The sequence below is a fragment of the Python bivittatus genome, unplaced genomic scaffold, assembly GCF_059951505.1.
Source record: "Python bivittatus isolate LINGU-HERP-01145 unplaced genomic scaffold, Pbiv_v1 ctg000190_np1212, whole genome shotgun sequence".
In the NCBI taxonomy this organism is placed as follows: Eukaryota; Metazoa; Chordata; class Lepidosauria; order Squamata; family Pythonidae; genus Python; species Python bivittatus.
The window spans coordinates 7434933-7459561 of NW_028277042.1; the positions used below are offsets into that span (position 1 = coordinate 7434933).

Sequence of the window (24629 nt, forward strand, 5' to 3'; positions counted from 1 at the left end):
CTTCTGAGCCTCCTCAGAAGTCTTGGAAAATGTGTGTGTGGGCGTGTGTTTATTGTTGTTTATTATATTTTTTGTATTTATATTTTTACCTTTTAGGCATAATACCGTTAATACAAATTCAGTGTATGTCTGCATTGTCGCATATAGAGGGACCCCTGATTAAGAAGGATTTGCAGATTTCTGCAGCCTTTCAAAAATCTGTTTGCCAAAAAGACTTAGAGAGGTGACAGAAAAGAGCTTTATGCTATGGAAACAAGGTCTCCTTGGTCCTACTATAGAGACTGACCATTTTTCTTTAGAATAATACACAGTCTACAGGAAATCCTTCCTCTGCAGTGTGGGTAGTTATGATGCTAGTTTAGAATATGATGTTGGATGGAGACATTGGAAAACCTGCCTCTAGAACATTAGGGTCCATTTCCATGAACGTTTTGCATTTCTGTCCAATTGGCCTAGATGGGATTTGTTTTGGGGCAAACATGTTTCCAGCATCATTCTCCTAAAGCTTCTTATCACAATTGTCTCCTACTTTCCCTCAGTACAGTATCTGCGTTTTTGAGCTGTTGCTTCTCGGGTTAGTCTGCAACCCAACTGAGAGGAAACTAGCTCGGCGCACAAGCAGTACCATAATTTGAATTGGTTTCTAGATACTGTAGAGCAGTGTTTCTCAACCTCAGCAACTTTAAGACGTGTGGACTTCAACTCCCAGAATTCCCCAGCCAGCATGCTGGCTGGAGAATTCTGGGAGTTCAACTCCACACATCTTAAAGTTGCTGAGGTTGAGAAACACTACAGAGAGAAGAGGAGGAAATGATGGGGTAGATGAATGCATGTTCACTGTAGGGAAATAAAAAAAACTTAGACGGAAATACTGTTTTCAATATTGTTTTCCTTTCTACATTTTTCTTTAAAAAAATAACTGAAGAGGGATATCTTGAAAAGGACTCTGAAGCTAACTGTCCATTTTGATTGGCATTTAGCATCTTTCGTAACGTCCCAGATTTCTAGGACGTTTCTAGCCCCTCGGCACTTTAGGAGAGAACAAAAAATCAGTTCTGAGTCTTTTCCAAATCTCTGTTCTGTTTCCTTTCAGATACCCCTAAGCCACCCACTGAGGATATGTTCATCTTATCTGACGAATATGGGAGTCAGGCAAGGTTGAAAAGATCCCCCATTAAACATCAGAAGGGTGGAAGTTTGAATGTTGAAACTCTGGTTGTGGCAGATAGGAAAATGCTGGAGAAACACAGCAAGGAGAACGTTACCACCTATATCTTAACGGTGATGAACATGGTAAGGCAAGATGTTTGACAAATAAGCCATGGCTGTTGGAGTGGGTTCAGGGTTAAAAGTGATGGTATTGGTGAAGTTCAGCAGCATCTAGATTGCAGGAAAATGCAATGTACATTTTCAAATGGAATGTATTTGAGTTATGTACATGCTAATTTAAACATGCACACTAGCATTGTGCAAAGTTTCAAGAGGGTTCTTTGCTTTGGGGAAGTTTCATATGAAACACCATTTCAAAGCTACTTTGCTGATCAGTATGGGCCCTTCTGCGCCTCGGAAGAAAGTGGAGTGTCTGTCTGTCTGTCTGTCTGCTTTGTGCTATTCAGGCTTCATCCAGCAGTTCTTTCTTACTTTATAACCAGTCACAGACTACCCGGCATTTCAAAATAAAATGCAATAAAATATAGTCAAGTGATATAAGAGCAATATGAAAACCTGGTACCCCACTTAATGTAACTAGTAATCAGTCCCACATTAATTTATGGTCAACAAAGTCAGAGTTCTGCGAGATACCAGTGCAAATGTAGCAATAGCTAGTGTTGTTTTAGGATCTTTGTCTGCCAAGAGGAGCTTCATGTAAAATTAATCTGGTCTTTGACAGAATGGCCTGATGAGGGGTGTTAGCAGCTTACTATGAGTATCTCTATGGGTCAGTGATTCACTATTCCCAAACTGACAGGGGCAATTTCTTTCTCCATAAGTTTTCTGCAATCAGCCCTTCAATACAACTGATGGCAAAATATAAAAAAGGAATAGTATGAAAGTCCCATAGAATTTATTAACTATAATCTTTTCAAGATATAATTAATAGGTCCAGCCGTCCAACGTTTGCAAGATTCTGTTAATGTAGCTTTACAATAAGCTTTTCTGGTTGAGTTTCCTGTCTGACCTGCCTGATAAGGCTGACATCAATTCTGCAAGTCTGAAAGTGCAATTGTCCCACCATCTCCTTTACAGCCTGAAAATTTAGGGAGCCTCTTACCCTGCCCATTGTGGCTATGGGCTATACTGTCTCTTATCTGACCGTTCTCTAGGTAGCATCTCTTTGCCCCGTTTCCCAAGGTCTTTCCCACATACCATTACAAGATGCCACTGGGGAGAGGCGGTCCCTCAAATAACCTGGTCCCTTGTGTTAAAAGTCACAACCAGCACCCTGAATTGGACCCGGAAACAAACTGGTAACCAGTGCAGCTTGCGAAGCAGAGGTGTAATGTGTGCAGTTCTTGAAGCACCCGTAACTGCCCGTGCCACTGTATTTTGCACCAGCTGAAGCTTCCAGATACTTTTCAAGGGCAGCCCCATGTAGAGTATGTTACAGTAGTCCATCCGGGAGGTGATTAGGACATGATTGACTGAGTAATATTATTAGTAATAATAGCAATTTGTCTATCTGTTCCAAATGTACTACTTTTCAAGCAGGGAAGGCTCTTTGAAAGAGGCTTGGTTAAGATTGCCTGATGCTCTTGCAGTGGCAAAAGTAGAGTGAAAGATAACATATGGGGCTTTCATAAGCCATTTTCTTTCTGCAGTAGGACTTGACTGAGTCCATGCCCAGCGTTGATGCAAGCAAGCCACATTGTCATTTTAGATTAAATAGCACAATGCCATCACTTGCTTGAGTGTTTATGCTTTGCTTCAAAGTGAGGAAAGAAATGAGGTTATGAACTTGCTCCCTCTTTGACCTCCTGACCTTTCTCCTCGCTTGTGTTAGCAGGAGTGGGAGCGCACGTTTGCTTCTTTGGCAGGAGACACAGCGGCTGTACCCTTTGTTAATGAGGAGGGTGCACAGAGCCTGAACTTCAGGGCAGAGGGGATACCAAGGCAAGGTATATTATTTCCTGGCTCCTGGACTGTTTGCAAGAGAAATTCAAAGACCTGGTCTCAGTCTATAACACTTTGGCTGGCTGGCCGCCAAGTCTTCTGAAGGACTTCTTATTTTATGAACTTATCTGTTCAAGGCCATCTTCTGAAAACTTTCTGTACTTGATTCCTCCTGTCGCAGTGACTTTCTAAGATTCAGAAATGGCGTTAAGCCATACTGATATATCGGAAGCCATGATTTAATTGTCAGTCACAATGGGTTAGATTCATATAATTCATATATTAACCAAGACTCTAAAGCTGGATAGCCAATTGCAGTAGGTGGGGTGTCCACAACTTGCTAAGCCAAAAGCAAATGTGCAGTAGGAACCAGGTCAACACAGTTTGTTACTTTAATCAACAGCTCTAATTTGTAAAACTATAGATTAAAGATTTGTTTGTGATCCCAGACACTTTTCCAGGGATTTGGCACAATATATTTTTATGATTTATTTGTGCTGCTTTAGAAGTTTGCATAAGTAAAAAGGTGAAAGGGTGTTTGCTTGTTTATTTAATTCATAGATAGACACTTACCATTTCTGATCACTGACCAAGACAAAATGTTAGCAACACTCTTGGGCTGAAACGTGTTCTTTTACATTGATGATAATGCATTATTAATAATGAATGTAGAAAGAGCTACTAAAATTCAAAGGTATGTTAGTATAATGTTAACTAAGCCACGGTTTGGCATGATGCAATCAAAACACTTTGACGTTCTCTCCCTGCCTTCTTCTGTTGTGCAAGGCAGATTCCAAAACCATCAGCATCAGGATAGGGTGGGAAGGCAAATCACCTCAACATTTCATTCAAGCTTCTCAGTGTAGTTTCCTACTCTTGCTTCCAGTGGATGTCACTGTCCATTTCCCAGGGTTGAAATAAAATCCAGATACCAGTCCTGTCTGTTCTGTTCCTGGGATGGGGAGCATCATTTTATCCTCAGAAAGCAAAGTATTTTGGATGGATCGGCCCATGGCATGACATGACCATGTGTCAATGGTTAAGTGTAATGGTATGTGGGAAGACCTTGGGAGATGGGGTGAAGAGATGCTGCCTAGGGAATGGTCAGATAAGAGAGGGGATAGCCTGCAACTGCATAATGGGTGAAGCAAGAGGCTCAGAAGGGGCCCTCCTGAGTTTCTTGGGCTATAAAGGAGATGGAGGGAGATTTGTACTTTCAGACTTGCAAGATTCTGTTAATGTAGCTTTACAGTAAAGTAGAATTAGCTTATCTGCTTGTGCTTCCTGTCTGGTCTACCTGGTAAGGCTGACATTAAGAGACCTAGTCATGAAGTTGTCAATCCCTTCACAGGTAAGGTCAGGAAATAAGAATCACTAGGATTTCTGGGAAGGTATTTATTGCTAATAGGGCAATGTAACAGAATCTTGAAAGCCTGCCAAAGTGATTCTCCAGCTCAACTTATACCTAGTGTAATGAAGGTGAAGTTTCTTCCTCACGTTTTCCTCTTCGCCTGGACTCAGAAATCTTTCCTGTAATGGTCCTTTACCTCCTGTAATAGTTATGCTCCATTGCCCATATTTGCATGGTCTTTTAGACTTTGCATCAAGAATTAGGAATGCTATGTCAGTCTTGCTTCTGATTGATTAGGCCAGTATTGCTGAGGTATTTATTTGCTTATTTTCACATTTTCTCACTCATGCCCCCACCCTGCCCTGCGCTCATCAAAGTATCTCTGAAATATTCTGGTTTACCACACAATTTTGCCTGCACATTTTTTGGTGGGGCCCAGACAAAGAGAGGATGTGTTCCATGTGACCCTCAAAACTTTAGTTGTCCATTCTTGTTTTATCTCATAATTGTGACAGGAGTGAATTTCACCTTTCTATCAGTTTTGCTTGCCACCAGTTTTGTTTTATGTTTTCCTCCTTACCTCCTTTGCCACGTTAATCTTCTCACAGGTCTCAAGTCTTTTCAAGGATGGTACAATTGGAAGTGACATCAATATCATAGTTGTGAGTCTTCTTCTTTTGGAGCAGGAGCCTGTAAGTGATTTGCCATCATTCTTGGTCAGAATGTATTTTACAAAGAACTAGGGGTTGGGACACGTACAAGCACAGTTACATAAGAAATTGCCCTGAAGAATTTCTTTTCATGGGGATTCTCTTGAGTTTATAAATCATGTGTATTAACACAGCGACTGTCAAATCCACAATAGTAACCCAGAACACTAGTTTTTCACAAAGTTTTGTTAGACAGAATTATTATAAGGAAAAAACCCCCACAAGGATAAGGTTATAGAATCTTGGAAACTGGGTATGTGCATATTTTAGTTCATTCTTTATCAGTGAGAATGCTAAGGTGGGTCCTTCTTAATCCTCTTTCTAACACTATCTTGTTTTAAGGGGGAGCTGGCTCCCTGTTTAGAAAATGGAAGGGGAATGTCCATCTGTTCTTGTTCTATGGTGTTTGCAAATGTCCATTCTCATTCTTAGGGTCAGAGAATTCCATTACAAAGATTTTTGAAATGGGAGACTACTGATTCTTGAGGTTATGCTCCCATGTGTTGTTCCTTCATTTTTTCACCCTCCCTTCCTCTTGGTTTTATTCCTCAAATGAAATATGAAAAATATGAGTGGTGTTGTATTGTACTAAGGATGATAGGCTAATTGTCTGCATCAGAATTAAATCAGTGAAGGGCTCCAGAAACGTGAAAGCATTGAAACTGGGGCTCAGTTTAACATCTGTGATGCCTTGTAGAGAGAGAAAAAAAACTTATTTGTGTGACATTGTTTCTTATTTAAGTAAGGCACTCAGCATCTAAGAAAAAAAAAATCTAAAAAATTAAAAAAAAATTAAAAAGTGACTTTGGCACGTCACTCTCTCTCAGCCCATGACATCAGGCTCGGGCAACATACCAGTCGGTCAATTACTGACGCAACCAACAGATCAACATTAGTTGACCAAAAAAAGCAGACCCTGCACATGTGGGAAAAACACTAGGAAGAAAAAAAAAACCCTCAGTATCAAGAGAGGTCTGTGTAATGTATGGATTGGTGAGAGGACTAGATACACTGATTGTGTTTGCATGACAAAGAATCTAGTCACTCAATCTTTTCCCTCACTCAGAAGGCTCAACTTTTATACACTGTCAGGAGACAAGACTAGATAGATGGGTCTTTTTTTTTTTTTTTTAAAGTCCTCCCAGCCCTTGTAACAGAAGATCTAGAGAGGACCATTTTTTTTCCTGGGCCTCCCTATGGCATCATCTCAGTCTTTGGAGTGAGGAGAATCAACAAGCTCCTGGAAAGTAGTTAATTGACCTGGAGGGATTAGTTTAGCCTAGGTCTAAGCAAGGCTAAAGCTGGGTTAATTAAGGGAGTGATTTGTGCAGGTTAGAGTTCACACAATGCATTTACCTTCCCCCTCCCATCATTTAGGGAAGCATATTATGCAAATAGGGCCTCTTAGTATGTACAGTGATGGTCCTTGATTTAATTTAAAAAGCACTGATCAGTTTAAGCTCCTAGTCAAAGTTTTCTAGCTATTTCTCTGAAGCCTGCTGTTTGGGAAGAAAGGAACAGGCTGTTAGAGAGAGGTATCAAATATATTTTTTTTTCTCTGTGCAATGGAAGGCTTGGCCCTACTCACCAATTTGCCCTTAAAATTATGTGGCTTTCAACAAAAAAAAGGCTGCCCGCGCTCTTTTGTCTGAGGACTGCTACTGGTTTCTGCTATATTTTCAGAAGGTTCCTAAGCCATTACTGAACATACTAGACTGAAAAGAGCCCACTGTGTAATTTTCTTTTTGATATTTTCATCATAACGCTGAAGTGGCAAGCCATTTTTCTGTCTCAATTTAAACTGAGAGAATCATGCATGTTCTGGCTGCATGCCTTGATATTATACACATATAATTGCATTTGATTATTATCATAGGTGACAGAGAGAGCAGCTGATAGTTCATTTGGCAGCCTTTCAAGTATATTTCAAAATGGTTTCTGTTAGATAAGAAGCCACGATAAGGTATAAGCAAATGAAAAGGTGGCCCTCAGAACAGTGAGTCCTAAGAGACATTGTTCTTAACAATGAGGAGCAAATGGGGAACAATTTTATGCTGCTCTCCAGCTTCCTTTCATTGTCTTCCTAGAATTTCTCTTTTCTCGGTTACTGAAGATTGAGTTTTCTGATCATCTGTGATTTTTCTGTAGGGAGGATTGATGATCAACCACCACGCAGACCAGTCACTGAACAGTTTTTGTCAATGGCAGTCGGCTTTGGTTGGAAAGAATGGGAAACGTCACGATCATGCCATCTTGCTTACTGGGTTCGATATTTGCTCCTGGAAGAATGAGCCTTGTGACACTTTAGGTATGACAGAGAAATATTTCATGGGAAAGGGATGGCAATGATGCATTATAAGTCATGTTAATCCAATTGGCGTCAGAATTTATCAGCCTAAATCCTGTTTTACTGAATCGTGTAATATAACTGGTAGATTAACTGGGGTTGTTGTCACAGTTTCTAGCCAATTCCAAGCATGCCGATGGTTTGAAGAAGCAGAAATGTGGTTGGCTTAGCTGCTGCTAATGATTGCTATTCTGGATGACTTTCCAGAACTTCTGCTATAATGTAAAATGGCACAGCACCTGATGCTTCTTTTTTACATCTATGCTTAAAGCTATAGTAATGCCTTGATCCATCCAATGTTTCTAATTTTTTAAACATTCTGAATATGGGGAGGAGAAGGGGTATTAGGTTTAGGGCTACATGAGATGGGAGTAATTTTCTTTCATGCATATAGTAGCAGGGGAAAACATTAAACCTTTCTATGCATGTTCCATAATCCCAACCTTGATCAGATTCTCTTCTTATTTAAAAGTTAAAAATAACAAAGACGAATGCAGTTAAGCATTAATACTACGTTAAGCTTCACTTCCAACAGTATGAGGTCAATGCATGGAATCTTATCTTTTACCTGTATCCTGTCCTATCTCAGAACGGCTGACAGATGTTTCTCCTGAATAGAAATTCTACCTTCTAAAGGAATGTTTTAACTTTATGCATAGTTTACCTTGGATTGGTTGATAAATTGACTAGGTGTATAGTGTGAAATTGACTAAAGATATAGGTGGCTGAAGTCTAGGGATGAATTATTGCTTACACTCAACCAATTGCCTTAAAAACCATTTATCTTTGTCCAGATGTCATACTGTAATTTGAACCCTTTGTGCAAAATATGCAACTGGCACTGGTAGATTTCTGGACTGAATAGCTCTGTTTCATATCTCAGAATATGCCACATCACAGCCTAATGTTATGATGGGCATGACCACATGAAGAATTATGCCTGATTTTGAAGTACTGAGCATTAGCAGATTAAGATACATGAGCACACATACATTTATAGGGCTTTAAAATGTGCACAGTGGAAACAGTAAAGGAAAACTTAGGAGGAATAGCTGGGAATTGGATATTTGCTTTGATTGTGGTATGAGAGTATGCCAGTCTGTTTCTCCATCCCTGCTTCTGAGCAAGTCTATATTTCCTTCATGTCTAATTGAAACCCAAGGCTAACCAGGAGGAAAATATAGATTAGAAAAATTCAAACTGATCTCCATCTTTTAATTTTCCTCCAGTATCAGCAGCAGGATTTGGGGCCTTGCAAACCTGGTCCCCAAAGAAGAGTCATCTGGGGATGAGAAACATCTCTTTTTAATGGCCACTGGGTGTTAGGAAGCTACCCAGTTCTGTTGTTTTAGATTTTGGAAATATCGCTAGCCAACCATTCTTAATTCTTCCTGGCAGACTTTCAGAAAAAAAATTGGCATCCCTTTTTAAAACCATTTTCCCAGCTGACCTAGAGGGATGTTGAGTCAGCAGAGAAAATGAGCTTGTGTTAGTTTTGCAGGCCAGCTGTTGCAGACAGGGTCCATTTATCTTGGATTGGCCCCATTATTTCCATGTGCTGTCTATTCCTTTTACACAAGGAAATAAAATATGCTGTGAATTTTCATCCTCTAAAACGTGGCCTTAAATTCCATGAAGTTATGCAGCAGAGTGCAATTCTTTTCCTAATGTCATTCTTTTCTCCCACGATGTTTCCTATTTCCTATAATTTCCTGGCAGGCTTTGCTCCAATCAGTGGAATGTGTAGCAAATACCGGAGTTGCACCATCAATGAGGACACTGGCCTTGGTTTGGCTTTTACTATTGCCCACGAATCTGGACACAAGTAAGCTATTTCTCTCTTTCTCCCTACCAAATGCATCAATAATAGTGCTTTTAATTAATTGTGATGTTGGTATCTTGACATGGTGCATTGGTGACAAACGCTCAATTTCATGTCAGTTTTGGTTTTGGAGATCTGGAAATAGGGTTTTACTGCCTCTTATAATGGCAGTATAAGGGAAGGAGAAAGGAATCTTTTTGACCTCTGAGGGATACAGAGTAACATCACCAGGGTTACAATTTTCTGCTCTTGATTGGGAGAGGAAGCTCAAAATTGATGTCATGAACCTACTGAAAACCCAGCATAACATTTGGGGTGGGGGGCTGCCCAAAGGGGGCACTTTGCCTCCAAATATTGAAGTGACTTTGGGGGAGGCTTCAATGTTTGGAAAAAAGTGGCCTGCAGGTCATGGGTCATTCATCCTATTTTCAGGAAAAGCCCAGTTGGGAATCCTTTCTCATAAACACAATGGCTTGGTCTTTGCACTATGAATTTACCTCTTTACCAACATAGGAGACTTTGATACACATGATGTTGGTTTGCCCACCATTTGGCAAGAATAAAACTGTGCATTATAAAATTGATTATCTGATCTGAATGATACATTTGCTTTTCAGCATACATTTTTATTGAAAGGTTCATTAAATCGTTCATAATCCTGGACTATTTGGCTGCTTTTCTAAAAGGCTTTTCTGAATAGATCTGAGCCATTTTTAAAAATTATCCATTATCCTTGCTAGCTGAAACTGATGGGAACTTATCTAACACTTATGACAAAGATTCATCAATCATTGATTGAAGATGCTGGGTTAGATAGGTGCTTCCTCTGTTTCATAAGTTCATTTATGTTCCTCCATTGGAAAAATTGTGCTCTAGCCCTTGCAGTGATATAGTTATTTTGAATGCATTTTAATACACACTTGGCATTTTATATCGATGGTTTTCTACTTTAGCATCTATGATGAGGATCGGCAAGGGACACATTCAAACAAGGGAAGGTTCTCCATAGCGTTGCATTCCCAAGGGCTCTGTAGCAGCTAACCATGGCTTTGAGCATGGTATCAGAATTAAATCCAAATTTCCTTTTGTTAGGAGGCTCTGTGGAAATGTCTCCCACACAGAAACTCTCCATTGTTGGTTGACAGCTTCATTCAGCTCATCCTTTTTTATCAACAGCCAAGCTGCTGTCTTCGCATGCTAGGTGAATCCACAATTCTGCATGAGCTGTTCTGAGCTATTCAGTTCTGACTGTGTAAATACACAGTGCAAAACTGGCTCTGACCTCATGTCTACATGAGTGGCCCTTTGACTGATTTCTCTTCATCTGAAAGGAAATGAGGAATTAAAAGACTAATCCTAACCCAGTGCTAATTTTTGCCAGGCGTTTCGGTGGGCGGGTGGGAGGCGAACCATAAAAAATCAGTGTTGGAATTCAATCCTGAACCTTTTGAATTGAGATGTGCACTGTTGTGTGAGGGAAGGGGGAGGAAAAGAGGCAGAATTATGGAGGATGCACACCCATAACAGTTGAGACATGCCCACAACTTACTTCCCAGAATCAAATTTTCTGTTTCAGTAGTCTGTTTAATCAGCACTGATTGGTTAATCCTGTTGTGATATAATCTCACCCTTCTTTTCTTGGAGTAGGATTATGCATAACACTGATTGGTTGGGTTCTTCATGGGTCTGTGGATCAGATCACCAGGTAGAAAACAAACTGACAAGCCAAAACCATGAGAGCTACTCACAGAATGTACAGGGTGAGGGAAAGTGGAGAGAAATGTTAATCCAGAGGCAAGGTCAGAAAAAACAGAGATTATCCAGAGATTCAGCTATGTATTTCTCTACATATCCAATTTGTATGCTATTAAAGGAATGACCCACTTAGCAATGAGACAGGATCATTTTATATGTAATTTTCCTTTAACCCATATTCCTTTTATACACACACACACACTTTGACTGAGGCCCAGTTCTTACACACTTGTAATACATGCCACAAAGTTTAACAATAGAGTGCCTATGGACATAAATACACTTGGCAGATTCCTCAAGAGGTACCCTGCCTTCCAAAATAAAATGAAATTATTTTTAAAATCTGTAAAACCATGCATAATGTTGAAAAAAATGCAACATTTTTGGGGAGAAAATATAACTTCTTTGAGATCATTGGAAAAAATGGTTGGCTGTTAGGAAGATGGAGATGGATAGGGACCCATCTCCAGTTTGTACTCACCTGCATCTCCTGAATTGCAGTTTTGATGAAAATGATTCCGCATTTTTCCCCATGCAGTTCTCAATTTATGAAAGAGAATTTGATTTGAATTTTGGCATTTTGCCAAAATTTGGCCCTTTTTGGCCCCCCCCCTTTTTTTTTTTGGCAAAGTGGCCAAAAAGTGTCCTACTTTTTATTCTACCATCTACATTTTCCTAAAGTCTACAGCCTCCCTATCTTCCATTGATTGGAAAGTCTGGGCAGCCAAGAGGTTTTGGAAAGATAGATAGATAGATAGATAGATAGATAGATAGATAGATAGATAGATAGATAGATAGAGGAAAACAACAGCAGGAGCTTAATCCAACAGCTATACTGTTCAAAAGGGTCATCAAATGAAATTAGCAAGAAATTCTCAAGCACTCTGAGAATAAGATAGAATAAGTTAAAACAAAAACAGAACCACAAACCTATTTGACACTTTAAAAAAGAATACAATAAATATAATGACTTGGTAGTTAGGATACAGCTTGATGAGTTTGGGGTGAGGTGGGGGAATCTAACATTTTTTCTCATGCTTCAGTACCAATGAAAATGTCTTCACCTTTTTTTTTTTGAGACATACTGTTAATGATTACTTATTTCTCACCCCCACACACAAAGTCTGTTGTATGGAATGGCACATTTTTTGTCCTCAACACTGAAGCATGTTGGGTTAAAGATTAAAAAGCTTCTTCTACCTTTTCTCCAGAAGGTCAAGACATTAGACATTGCACTTCCTCCTCCTCCATTTTTTTTTTCCACTGTAACAACCCTGGACTGGGAGAGAATGACTGGTCCAAAGTCATCCAGGAAGTTTCCATTTGATCCGGAATTTCTCCAGTTCTGGATCAACATTGTTAACTAGCATAATGTTGCACTTCCAAAGTATCAGCAGCAGACAATAACAATAACAATAATCCCAGACTTAACCACTGTTGATAAGAAAGACAAAGAAGTCTGGATAGTGGACATTGTAATACCTGGAGACAGCAGAATAGAAGAGAAAGAACTGGAGAAAATCACAAAATACAAAGACCTGCAAATAGAAACAGAATGACTATGGCAAAAGAATGCAAAGATAGTACCAATAGTAATAGGTGCTTTGGGTGCAATCGCAAAACATCTGGAGCACCACTTGAAGATCATCGAGATTGACAAAATCTCCAGTCAATTGCAAAAGGCAGCTTTACTTGGAACAGCTGACATCCTTGCGACAATACCTTTAACATCATCAGACAATAACATCTGCCTATCCCAGGTCCTTGGAAAGGACTCAATAGGTGGATAAAAATGCCAAATCCAGTCTAAATATGTGGCTGACTGTGCAACTGATAATGATAATAATAATAGCTAAAGGAACATAGCCACAAAGGAGGTACTATTCTGACATAAGAATATAATATTAGCATATTATTCTTCACCAACCTTATTAAAATTAATGGGAGCTCCAGGAGACAGAGCTCCTCCAAATATCCTAGTTGGACAGAGTTCAGTGAGAATAAAAAGAGTTATGCAGTAAACTTTTCATTATTTTGCATCCCAATTTTCTGTTTTCGGTCGGTGAGCGCAGCCTAATAGCTATTCTTTCTGAGGCTTTTCTTCTCCTTTTCCTCCTTTTCCTATTTTAACTTTCCCTTTCATATAATTGTTGATATCCGGACAGGAAGGATTTATGAAATGCCTTCCAAAAAAAGTATCTTGGAAAGACTGCGATCCATTCATTTGCCAATAACTGCTAGGAAATTCCCCCATTGTCGTTTGTCCAAGCGTGTGCCTTTTCAGCTGAATAATATGGGAAATTGGCAGCAATGGTCTTCAGTTGCCTGGAGGCAGACAGTCCTTTAGAAGTGCTGCCTAATGATCCTATTAGCAGTCAGACAGTAATTATGGAGGAGAGAGAACATTTGAAACAATTATAGGTAGTTTTTTTTAAAAAAAATAATAAATCACTTAACTTTTAATAGAACATCCTTCTTTGTAAATGAATGATACCACCAGTGAGCTTGAATTCAATTATGGAAGCCAGAGGCTTAAAAGTTGAAAAATTGGAGGCATAGGTAATATCCCCAAATTCTCCACCCAACTTGTGGGGTGGATAAAATTGACGGAGGGGTATATTTCAATAATTAAAATGATTTATTCTCTCAGGGAATGGCAGAAGCTCCAGCTGTATTTGCGTGAATGACTCAACCATCCCTTCTCTTAGATCAGTGTTTCTCAACCTCAGCAACTTTAAGAAGTGTGAACTTCAACTCCCAGTATTCCCCAGCTAGCATGGGATTTCTGGGAGTTGAAGTCCCCACATCTTAAAGTAGTTGCTGGGGTTGAGAAACACTGTCTTAGATGACTCTCCTCCATGCACAAACCATGCATGATCTGAGATGGATGAAGCTTCATATGGCCACCATTTTTTCAGTCCTACCAGCTGTTGGCAGGGGAGTTGGGACACGCTCACTTTAATCACAATTTCCTCTCTTTTATTTTTCCTCCTGGTGGATCAGCATCACTATGGGCAGTCTTGGAGGGGATTCATTCTATCTCTTTCTGCCCCCTTTTCACCTCTATCCCGTGTGGCCATGGGAAAAGTGAAAGAAATGAGAGTTCCTAATGATGATTCTGGGACGCCATTTCAGTCTTGGGAGTGCTTTTGCAACACACTTATCCTTCTCCCCACTGACCAGTTCAGCAGGTTATGTAAAGAGAAACACTGTATTTTAATTTTTAAATTCTTGAATGCTGCTGCCTATGCAATTGGTTTGGCAGGTTGTGGACTTATCAGCATAATTCCATGCATTGTGTTAATATCAGGAGAATGGCTGTCCTTACAAAAGGAGATGGAGAATTTATTTATTTATTTATTTATTTATTTATTTATTTATTTATTAATTAAATTTTTCGGCCACCCATCTCCTCCCAATGGAAATATCCAGGAACATGGTCCACTCTTCGAGGGAAAATAATGGGGAAGGAATGGGAAGGAAAATTCTGTTTAGGTTTTTTTCCCCCCTGAAATATGTTTGTTCAGCTTTTGTTTAAGCATAGAACTTCCTAAGTCCCATAAAAAAGAAAGGACACAGTTTCGCTTCAATTAGTCCTTTTAAAATTGGAGGCAATGGGCATGTTTCTTGCTGAAATGTATGAATGGAATCCCAAGATTCCATCTTCCAACAGCATGAATGTTCTAAATGTCCCGAGAAGGGGGATCCAATGATATTTCTACTGTCACATCTAATATAGCCACTTATGGTATAGTGACTGACAGATCTACAGCTAACAATCATGTTCCCTTTGCTACCCCTGCAAACTACTCTGTCAAAGAAACCCCAAAAGCTTGGAGGGCATAATGAGGAATGAGTTTGCCATTTCTTTCAATTAAGACTAAGGGAAAAATCTTACTAATGGGAAATCTGTGCTTCCATGCAGAGCTCAATTTTACATATGCAGATCCATTTAAGTCAATGAACTGAGTCCAGGAGGTGATAAGTAGATCTATAGATATAGCAACATCAGAAGAAGGCACATGATTAAAGAAAATCAAACCCCATTTATCTACTCCCCTCCTCCCAACATTTCCATACCTAGAACATTTGTAAGGCTGTTGGGGGGAAAGGGCAAGATATAAAGTAACAATAAAAGAATGTGAGTGTTGCACTAACAATAGTAGGAATCTAATGCTGTACAAGAGCGTAAGCCAATTGATCTCTGTCCCAAATCCCTTTTGCAGCAGTAAGGTCTTGCCCCGTTAATGGCTTGAGATGGCAAAAGATTAATGGGCTAAGCAAATCTTCTTTGAGAGGAAATGTTAAAGTCCAGATGCCATCGCCGAGATGGCTGTTTTGTGTTAATAATCACCACTGGGTCTGCAAAATAATATGGGGCAGGGCCACTAATCGTTTATTTATCTTTATAAGTTGCTCTTCTTTCAAGGAATTTCACTTTTTTTTTTCTTCCTAGCATTTTTCCTACATAGGCAAGGTCCATTTTCTTCACATTAACTGAATGTTGATCTGTTGGTTGCAACAGGAATTGCCTGACTGGCTTGTCACCCAAGCCTGATGTCAGGGTCTGAGAGAGAGAGGGGGACTGGCCCAAAGTCAGCCAGCTGGCTTTCATGCCTAAGGCAGGACTAGAACTCACAGTCTCCTGGTTTCTAGCCTGGAGCCCTAACCACTAGACCAAACTGATTCTCTTTCAAGGAATTTCACTGTGGCCCCCACATTTTTGACATATCAAGGATACTTCAATTTTCCAGTTCCATTTCAAAGGCCTAACTAGTACATCATTCTGGTGTTTTAAGTCAAGAAGTTAGTTCACAAGGCAGAATGCAGTCCTTAAGGTATCGTGATCTTAGATCATCCAGAGAACACAGTGCCCTCCAGATGTACTAGGGTTCAGTTTCTAGAATTCTCAGCAACGATGACCAGTGAGTGTCATAAATATAGTACGTCTTTATTACTGTTATAGACCAGCATATCCTGTGAGTGTTGCTGGGAGTTCTCAAGACTGAATTCCACCTGGAGAGTGTCAGGTTGAAAAAAGCTGAGTTAAGACTTTATAAGTCCAACCAATCCTTTGAACTGGGCTTGGAGACTACCTGGGAACTAACCATGCTTTATAAAACCTGCCTGAGCTTTATTAACACTCCTACTATGGCATTATGAACAAGCTGTAGTTTCCATGTGTATGCACTGATGTAATCATTCACATTATCATAATGCAGTGTTGTCCAAACTTGGCCACTTTAAGATGAGTGGACTTCAACTCCCAGAATTCCCCAGCCAGCCATTCTGGCTGGGGAATTCTGGGAGTTGAAGTCCACTCATCTTAAAGTGGCCAAGTTTGGACAACACTGTCATAATGATTCTCCCCTTCCTTCACATATGTTGTCCCATACAGATTGTTAAGACCTTTCCTTTTTCTTTCCTTTTTCCCTTTTTGCAACTTTTTTGTTGATTTTAAGTCAGCTTTTGACCTAGTACCAAAAGAAAGACTGTGGGACAGTCTGAAACAATCTACTATTGATAAAAGGTTGCTCCTACTTATTCAGTCACTTTACTCAAATACCTCCCTGAGAATAAGACGTACTCCTTGGGGACATTTATCTAAAGCAGTCCCAACTTATAGAGGTGTAAGGCAAGGTTGCATATTAGCTCCACTACTTTTTAATCTATATTTAAATCCAGTAATCCAAGCACTTGCTGTTTCAGCCCATCACCCACCGATTTTAGCTGATCGTGCAAGTCCAGCACTACTGTATGCCGATGGTATAGTTATTATGTCTACTTCACAGGTGGGAATGAGAAAAGCACTTAGGGCAGCATCTTTGTTCTGTACAGAACAAAAGCCATCAATAAACTATCAGAAAACCAAAGTTTTAGTGTTTGCCCGACGTTATCATAAAATTCACAAGTGGCAAATAAATGGGACTCAAATTGAGCAGCTGCACACTTATAAATATCCTGGAGCGCACTTCCATGCTTCTCTCTCCTGGAATACTCTTTTTTTTTTTACTGGGCATGTGTTACATAGCATACCTCTACAGCTATCATAAGATTTTACCACTCAAAAGGAGCCCTTTATATCCCTGCAGCTTGCAAGGTTTTCCAAGCTAAGGTAGTCCCTCAATATGGCTCCCAATTTTGTTCCTTTGCCAAGCTTGACATTCTTGAAACTTTTCAAAATACGTTTATTAGAGCCATACTGACGGTTCCAAAAAGTATCAAAAATGCCATCTTATGTGTAGAGACAGGTATAGTCTTGTTGGTTGCTACAGCATGGTTTCTTCTTATTACCTTTTGGCTAAAATTAATCCTACCTTCTGTAGGTTTGGCCCCATTAGTACTTGGAGATCGTTTTAAATCACCATGGCTTAAAAAAACCCTAGATGAAATTCATTTACTGGGCTTCTCTATGGAAAATTTTGAGCTCATTAGATTTTGAGAATGCTAGAACTGCCCTCAAACAATGAATTTGGGATATAGATCTCCAAACAAATTTAAGCAAGGTATCATATCCCAATATTTATCATATTCTTCCAGAAGGGTTCACTCCAGCCTCCTATTTATCATCCATTATGATTCTGAAATTTCATAATTTAGCCAGGCTGGATGCTCTGCCCTCAGCAGTCCTTTTGGGATGTTTTAAGGGTACTCCTATGTATCTTTGGTTATGTTCATGCAGTGATGGCTCAATAGAAAGTCTAAGCCACATGCTACTATGCTACTCCCTATATAAGGACTCTAAACAGACCTTCATTTATCTGATTTTGATGAGATTTCTGGGTAAGGAGTGTGATTTCTACTTAATGTTACTTCTTATGGGCAAGGACTCCAAAATATTTTCCCAAGTTGCCCAGTTTTGTGCTACCATCTGAACAATACACGGCACCGTTAATTAAGTTTGGAACTTCTTATAATACTATTTTTATTCTGTTTATTTTATTACATCTGTTCTTAATTATTTTTAGATCTGATTATACTTACTGTTTTTCTGTTATGCATATAGGAGTAGGTAATAGTTCTGCTGTTAGATATTTTATGGTATCTGGCCTTGGAGCTGTGATAAACTGATTTGATTTGATTTCTTTTCTTTCCTTTGGCGTGTCTAGTTTTGGCATGATTCATGATGGAGAAGGAAACCCTTGCCGAAAAGCTGAAGGTAACATCATGTCTCCCACTCTCACAGGCAACAATGGAGTGTTTTCATGGTCAGTGTGTAGTCGGCAGTACCTTAACAAGTTTCTCAGGTAAGTTCAGGCTTGAGTAATTGCATTTCTTAGTCTGAAATCTGGGACCAGTTTATTTGAAGAGCGAAGCTTTAGGTAGACGCTGCTCTCCTTTACAGCACTGCTCAGGCAGCTTGTCTGATAGATGAGCCCAAACAAGCTGGACAGTACAAGTATCCTGATAAACTCCCAGGACAGATCTATGACGCTGACACACAGTGCAAGTGGCAGTTTGGCGCAAAAGCAAAACTCTGCAACTTGAGTTTCGTGAAGGTACTGTTTTTGCAATTTCCTGACAACGTTAGAACTTGCACCGCAAAAGAACAATGAGATCTTAGCAAGAGGTTGATGAATGAATGGAGGGGTTCCAAGCAGCTCCAGGGTCTACATGATTTCTAAATCTTAAATTGCTGGGCAAAGCCATGGCTTGCTTTGAAGGTTTTGCTTTGGATGGAAGTCAATGTGGTCCACCGTAGCTGCAGGAAAAGGATTGGGCTCACAGGAAGCAAAATGTGGTTGTAAAGAACATACCATGTCTGTGAGTGAGTGAGTGAATGTGTATGTGTGTGTGCATGTGTGTGTGTTGAGGGGAGGGAGATGAGGATTGGAAAATAGGAATGCCTCAATCTCCCAATTCATTAACGGCACTTAGGCATCTATCAATCATGGGAGTAAGTGAATAGGACTCAATTTTGAGTGCCCGTAGATACAACTTGGAGGGGGGTAAAGATGAAGATCTATTGAGTCAAGCTTGACTCCTGGTGAGGGCATCTGTGCAGCTTTCTTCACCAAATTACAGAGGTTTTTCTCAACTCTTGGTCCGGCCAACAGTTCTGGAATTCCCAAGCAGTCTCTCATCCAAGCGCTAATGAGTTTTGATCCTGCTTAGCTTCTGAGATCAGCCAAGGTCAGCTAGGTGCTGCCACCTGCTGAGACATTTTAAAAAGTTGTTAGGGTACAACTTATGAAAACCAGAAGAATAAAACAGAAGCTGTAAAATGCTTTACGTCTGTTGCGTGGATCATACTGTTTCTAGAAGAAAAAAAAACTCTTGGAATGAAAATGCTGCTTTACCTTGAACTTAAAGCAATAAGAGCTGCTTTTTTTTTGGAAAAAAATATTCTCAGGATATATGCAAATCACTCTGGTGCCATAAAGTAGGTCATCGGTGCGAGACGAAGTTTATGCCTGCTGCGGAAGGAACGCCCTGTGGAATAAACATGGTAAGTTACAAAGGCTGTGATGTGATGCACACCTCTTGGGGCTGAGCATGACTGTACACACGGGGAGTTACTTCCATGTGAAGGATCATTGCTTCTGTTTGTTAAATCTGAAATATATGATCACTGGAATAGCGCTGTACTGCAGGGCTTACCCTCCACAATAAAACAAACAGTAGAACCATATACCTAGAAAACCAGCATATCAATTTGGATAATGTGATCTTCTACGTATGATATTAGGAACAAAATGGCATTTTGCTTTCCTATATCGGTAGTCTCTTAATTCCAGGACCATTGGACACTCCATACAGTCTTAAACATTGAAAAATGTATGTGCCTTAAATCTTTTGCCGTGGTGCTGAATAATAGCATCATGACATGCATGTTCAGGGGTATCATGTAATGACTTTTTTGAACCTGGGATCAAATCGAATGTTATGTCCTAGATGGGTGTGGACAGTTTTAAAGAAGCCATTTGCATCTCAGGATCAAAATCCAGGCTCCAGAACCTTGTTGGCGGACGTGGGAGGCACATCAGAACTGGGGGTGGGGCAACAGCAAGCAGTCTGAGCATCAGTGTCACAGCTAGTATGTGTGTAGTTATGCTCACAGACTGATGCCTCCGTTCACTTACAGAAGTAGTGAACTCCTTGCTGATGTTATGATTTATGGAAGTTTATAATGTGAAAGTGCTCATATTTAAGTGTTTCTTTTTGAAATCAGAGTTGGTAAGCAGATCCTCCTCCTCCTCCTCCTCCTCCTCCAAGGAATGAACAGAGATAATGAAACCCTCTGCAATTCAACACTGTCCCACTTCTCTCCCCTTCCTTAATTTTCATTATTCATTTGCATCACACATTACTTATTTTTATTTTCTACCTTTATCCTCCCTTCCTCTCAAAGATGCACATTTGCTTCTATCTTGTTCATTGACTGATTGATTGATTGCCATAATCAATCATCCTGACAAAACACAAGCTTTCTGTATTCTCTCCTTAGTGGTGTCGAAGGGGCCAGTGTGTACAGTTTGGAGACCATGGTCCCAAGCCCGTGAATGGCCAGTGGTCAGCGTGGTCTGAATGGTCAGACTGTTCTCGGACTTGTGGGGGTGGAGTCACACACCAAGAGAGGCACTGTAATAATCCCAAGTAAGTCACTGCGATGAAACGATCTCACGTTTCCATCATTATCTGTAATTCTGATCAGATAGGTGACAATGGAGTTCTTTGTATTCAGTTCATATGCCAGTCTAAATAAAGGTAGGTGGTTATAGAGAAAGAAGAATTAGAAAATATATCTCATGAGTAGGAAATGCCTTTTTTAAATCATCCCTTTTAATAACTATGTTCCTCCAAGCATTTTTTAAAACTCTCATTTTTAATAAACTCATTAGTGGAAGCATGTTAAAAATGACATTAGCATTATATTGTATACATTTAAATTTGTACTTTTTTAGACAGTTGGCTTAGATTTAAACCTCTTGCTTATAGTATGTTTAGATTTTAGGTCATTTTTTTTTCCAGTTGTGTCAGGTACATATGGTATGTAGGTAGATATATGTGTATGTATTTTGGGGTGGAAGCGTTACTGTCAAAATCTTTAAAATGATTTTTTTTAAAATGTGGGAGCAATAAAAGGTAAAGACTGTTGAGATGGGAAAAATGAAAACTTGGCAAGAAGTGAACAGTGATCACAGCTCAGTGGTAAAACATATGTTTGGTCTCAACTTCAGTCTTGTAAGTCATTAAAAAGATGATTGGGGAGCAGAAACCTCTGCTTGAGACCTTACAAAACCACTACCAGTGGCCAATAATAGATCAGATAGAGATAATTTGCATCCTATGCTTCTGTCTTCTAAAAATTAAAAATTAGATAGGTCTGAGGAACAACATTTCTAGTGGACAGGAAGCTGAAGATTGAAAAAGGATGGATGGATGGATGGATGGATGGATGGATATAAATAGATAGATTTCTTGTATTCAAGTATCTTTCTTTAAATGTGTTATGTGATTCCTCGTAATTCTGTATATAAGTCCTGAATGCACCCCAAAATGATCAGAGCACCTGATAGAACTGAATTTAAAAACCTACAGCCCCTCCCACATTCCACTGCACGGCCATGAACCATGCAGACTTCAAGATGTCTACATTCTTTTGCCCCACATTTCTTTCCCTGCTTTTGTTATACCTCGTAAGATAAAGAAATACGGGAGGACTTCAAAAACCTTTACATTTTATTACATTGAAATTGCCCTACTCAAACCTAATAAGTACTTTGGAAACTTTGTGAATAGAAATGATGGGAGACCATTGGATTCTCCTCAGCCAACTTTTGGCCCTTTACTTCTAGAAACCAACTGACTGGCTGCTGGTTACATGCAACGAAGAAGCAAAGCAGCAGAAAAGGAACACCAAAATGTGCAAACATTTTCTGCTGCAAAGGAACTGGAGTGATGTCATTGGAGGACGATATTAGTGGCAGGTTTCAGGGACCTGGCAACTATGTGAGGACTCTGAAGTGGGTGGATGATGAAAACCAGCTGTGCAATAACCTCATCTCCTGCTTTCAATAAAGGCCCCAGATTGAGAAGAGCTAACAGATGTACAAGCTCCACAAATTGAGGGCTGCTGTAGAAAAGGGCTCTCAGTTATGGCATGCATTCCTGACTGCCACAGACAAACTTAGTGAGTTCCATCTAGAAGTATAGAATTGCTTAGCTGGTGAAGACTCAGACAAGGTCAAGGCTTAGCGGAAGGAAGTCTATCAGAAGCAGCGGATTTAGGGAGATGAGGGAAGCTGGAGTTGGATGCTGCCAGGCCCAGAAGTCCTGGATGAAAAAGCTGAAGGATGTAGACATTTCAAAAAAGAATGATCAAGCTACTTGAAAATAGAAGACTGCACAGATGTGAGAGAATCATGGCAAAGCAGGATAGCAGGAGCAGATGGACAAACTGCAAGAATGAGCAGAGAAATGCCTGCAAGAAACAGAAAAGAAGAACGATATTTCTCCATGTTAGATAATACTTGCTGCCTCAAAACCTTCAGGAGTCACCTACAATATAACAGAGCTGTGAAGATTTGCTAGAACTATTACATTTGTACGAACTGATGCAGCATAAATTTATGGATCAGTTTTCCATTCATTGCAACATTATATAAGTGAGGAGATTTTTTTGCTCCTGAGAAAGAAATTACATCATTTAATAACTTGGTTATATAGACTATGAAGAATACCCAAGAGACTTAAGCTCATAGTTATTTGTATTTGTGGGATTGAGTGTTACCTACTTCAAATAGTGCATTGTTCACTACAATATTAGAATGCAGTTTTAAATGTCCATGCAACTTTAAAAACCTAACCAAGAAACAGCACAGCTTCAAATGTGTAGTTTGTTGACTACTGTTACTTAAGGAGCAAACATGAGAGCTGTAAATCCTGTCCAAGTGTACAGATGAAACATACTGGAGGAATGATAACCCACCCCCAAAACAACAACAACACATTTAGTTTTTCTTTAGAAAATGAAGATTTGATGGCCTGGTGCTAGTGTTTACTTTAAAGAAGTGTGCTTTTAATGGGCTTTTGGAAAAATGTAAGAAAAGCATGCACGGATCCAACTTGAACTCAGTTTAGTTCAGCCACCTGTTTCACACAGCAGTTAAACAAATGTTCATAGGATGTCCATAAGCAGTTCAAGAAACCTATGGCCTTCATCTGCTATTACTTGCAGAATTTAGTATTCGGTAATGTCCTGTAACCTGGACAATCACTGAACAAATCTGTCCTCCATAAATTATCTGAAAAATAACTGTGCCATCCACTGCAGAAAAAGCTAGTGTGCCTTGTGGCATCTTAAGATAAATATTAATCACAAAAAGAGTCCCGAGGCTAGATCAGGTCAGGCTCGCCATTCTATATCCCACTGTGGTCAGCCAGGTGCATTTGCAAAGCTCACAGGAGTTTTACCTCTCTTCTGCTGTTCTCCAACACTTGATATTTAAGATATGCTGGCCATGATTCAGGAGGTGGTATACAGCCCTCAAAACGAATTAAGATTGGTAGCTAAATCACTTCTGACTTTCCTTCTCCTTCTCTCTCCTCCTCCTCCCGTTGGTAGCTGACACCACATTTGATGGCAGTGAATTCACAGCTTAATTTTATGTTATTTAAAGAGATGTTTCCTTTTGTTGGTCCTGAATCTTTCTCCATGAATTTCAGTGCATTAGAAATCAGGGATGGCCCTATTTCTAATATTGTGGAAGAGTATGTAATACTTCTACCATATCTTAACTTTACTTCACTGTAAGTTAAAAAGCCTTAAATGCTGTTGTCTTTCTTCATTGGGAAGTAGCTACAGCCTCCTGATCATTTTGGTTGTCCTTTCTGGTACCTTTCCCAGCTATACAGTACCTCTTTTGGAGGTAGATTTATTACAGCAGGATATTTTCTGGAATACTAGAGTCAACCTACATTGAATACTAGCCACAATTAACTTGCCCAAGAAGTTTAAGACTGTACTACTTCAGTTGAAGGTTGCTCTGCTTCCAAGGATTTCACAATTTCTACCAAAAAAAAAAAAAAAAAGTAAATTCATTGTTTCAGATCACTTGTCTAGGGGATAGCATACTTTCCCAAATTCTTCAGCGAAAGGAAGAAAGTTTCTTTTCTTTGAAACAAATCAGTGTTATAGCTTTAAAGTCCTAGAAACCAGGGCAACAAGTTCGATCTTGTTTTGCAAATAGATGAGTATTAGATTGTGAAGTCTTAGTAGAAGGTAATACACAAAGAGATTGGATTGTGCAAATGGCACATGGGTTCCTACCTTGCATATATGAGCAAGTCCTTTCCATGATGGATTTAACTGAATAGCGTATTGTGAGATGACGGCAAGTGGCTTGTAATAGGCTTAGCTTCCAGTGATGACTAACAATATAAGGATTTAGGCATCATTTCTCAGATAAATATTATGTGTTGATCTGAACATTTCTTCATAATGTATAAGTGCAATTTTATACAAGGAAAGAAATCCTAGATCAACTCAACCAAGCCTAGCCCAGGGTAACTTCATGGCATGTGTATTTA

General features: G+C 39.6%; 1 protein-coding gene across 1 annotated transcript in view; it reads left to right on the forward strand.

Annotated features, from left to right (window-relative positions):
* Positions 1-24629, forward strand: part of ADAMTS18 (ADAM metallopeptidase with thrombospondin type 1 motif 18) — a 101480-nt gene that overhangs the window by 34741 nt on the left and 42110 nt on the right. The window contains exons 5-12 of the mRNA XM_088136001.1: positions 1094-1293; positions 5071-5154; positions 7321-7480; positions 9239-9344; positions 18206-18343; positions 18442-18595; positions 19450-19545; positions 20545-20693. Of these exons, the coding sequence (XP_087992127.1) occupies positions 1094-1293; positions 5071-5154; positions 7321-7480; positions 9239-9344; positions 18206-18343; positions 18442-18595; positions 19450-19545; positions 20545-20693 (1087 nt within the window). The remainder of the gene's footprint in view (positions 1-1093; positions 1294-5070; positions 5155-7320; positions 7481-9238; positions 9345-18205; positions 18344-18441; positions 18596-19449; positions 19546-20544; positions 20694-24629) is intronic.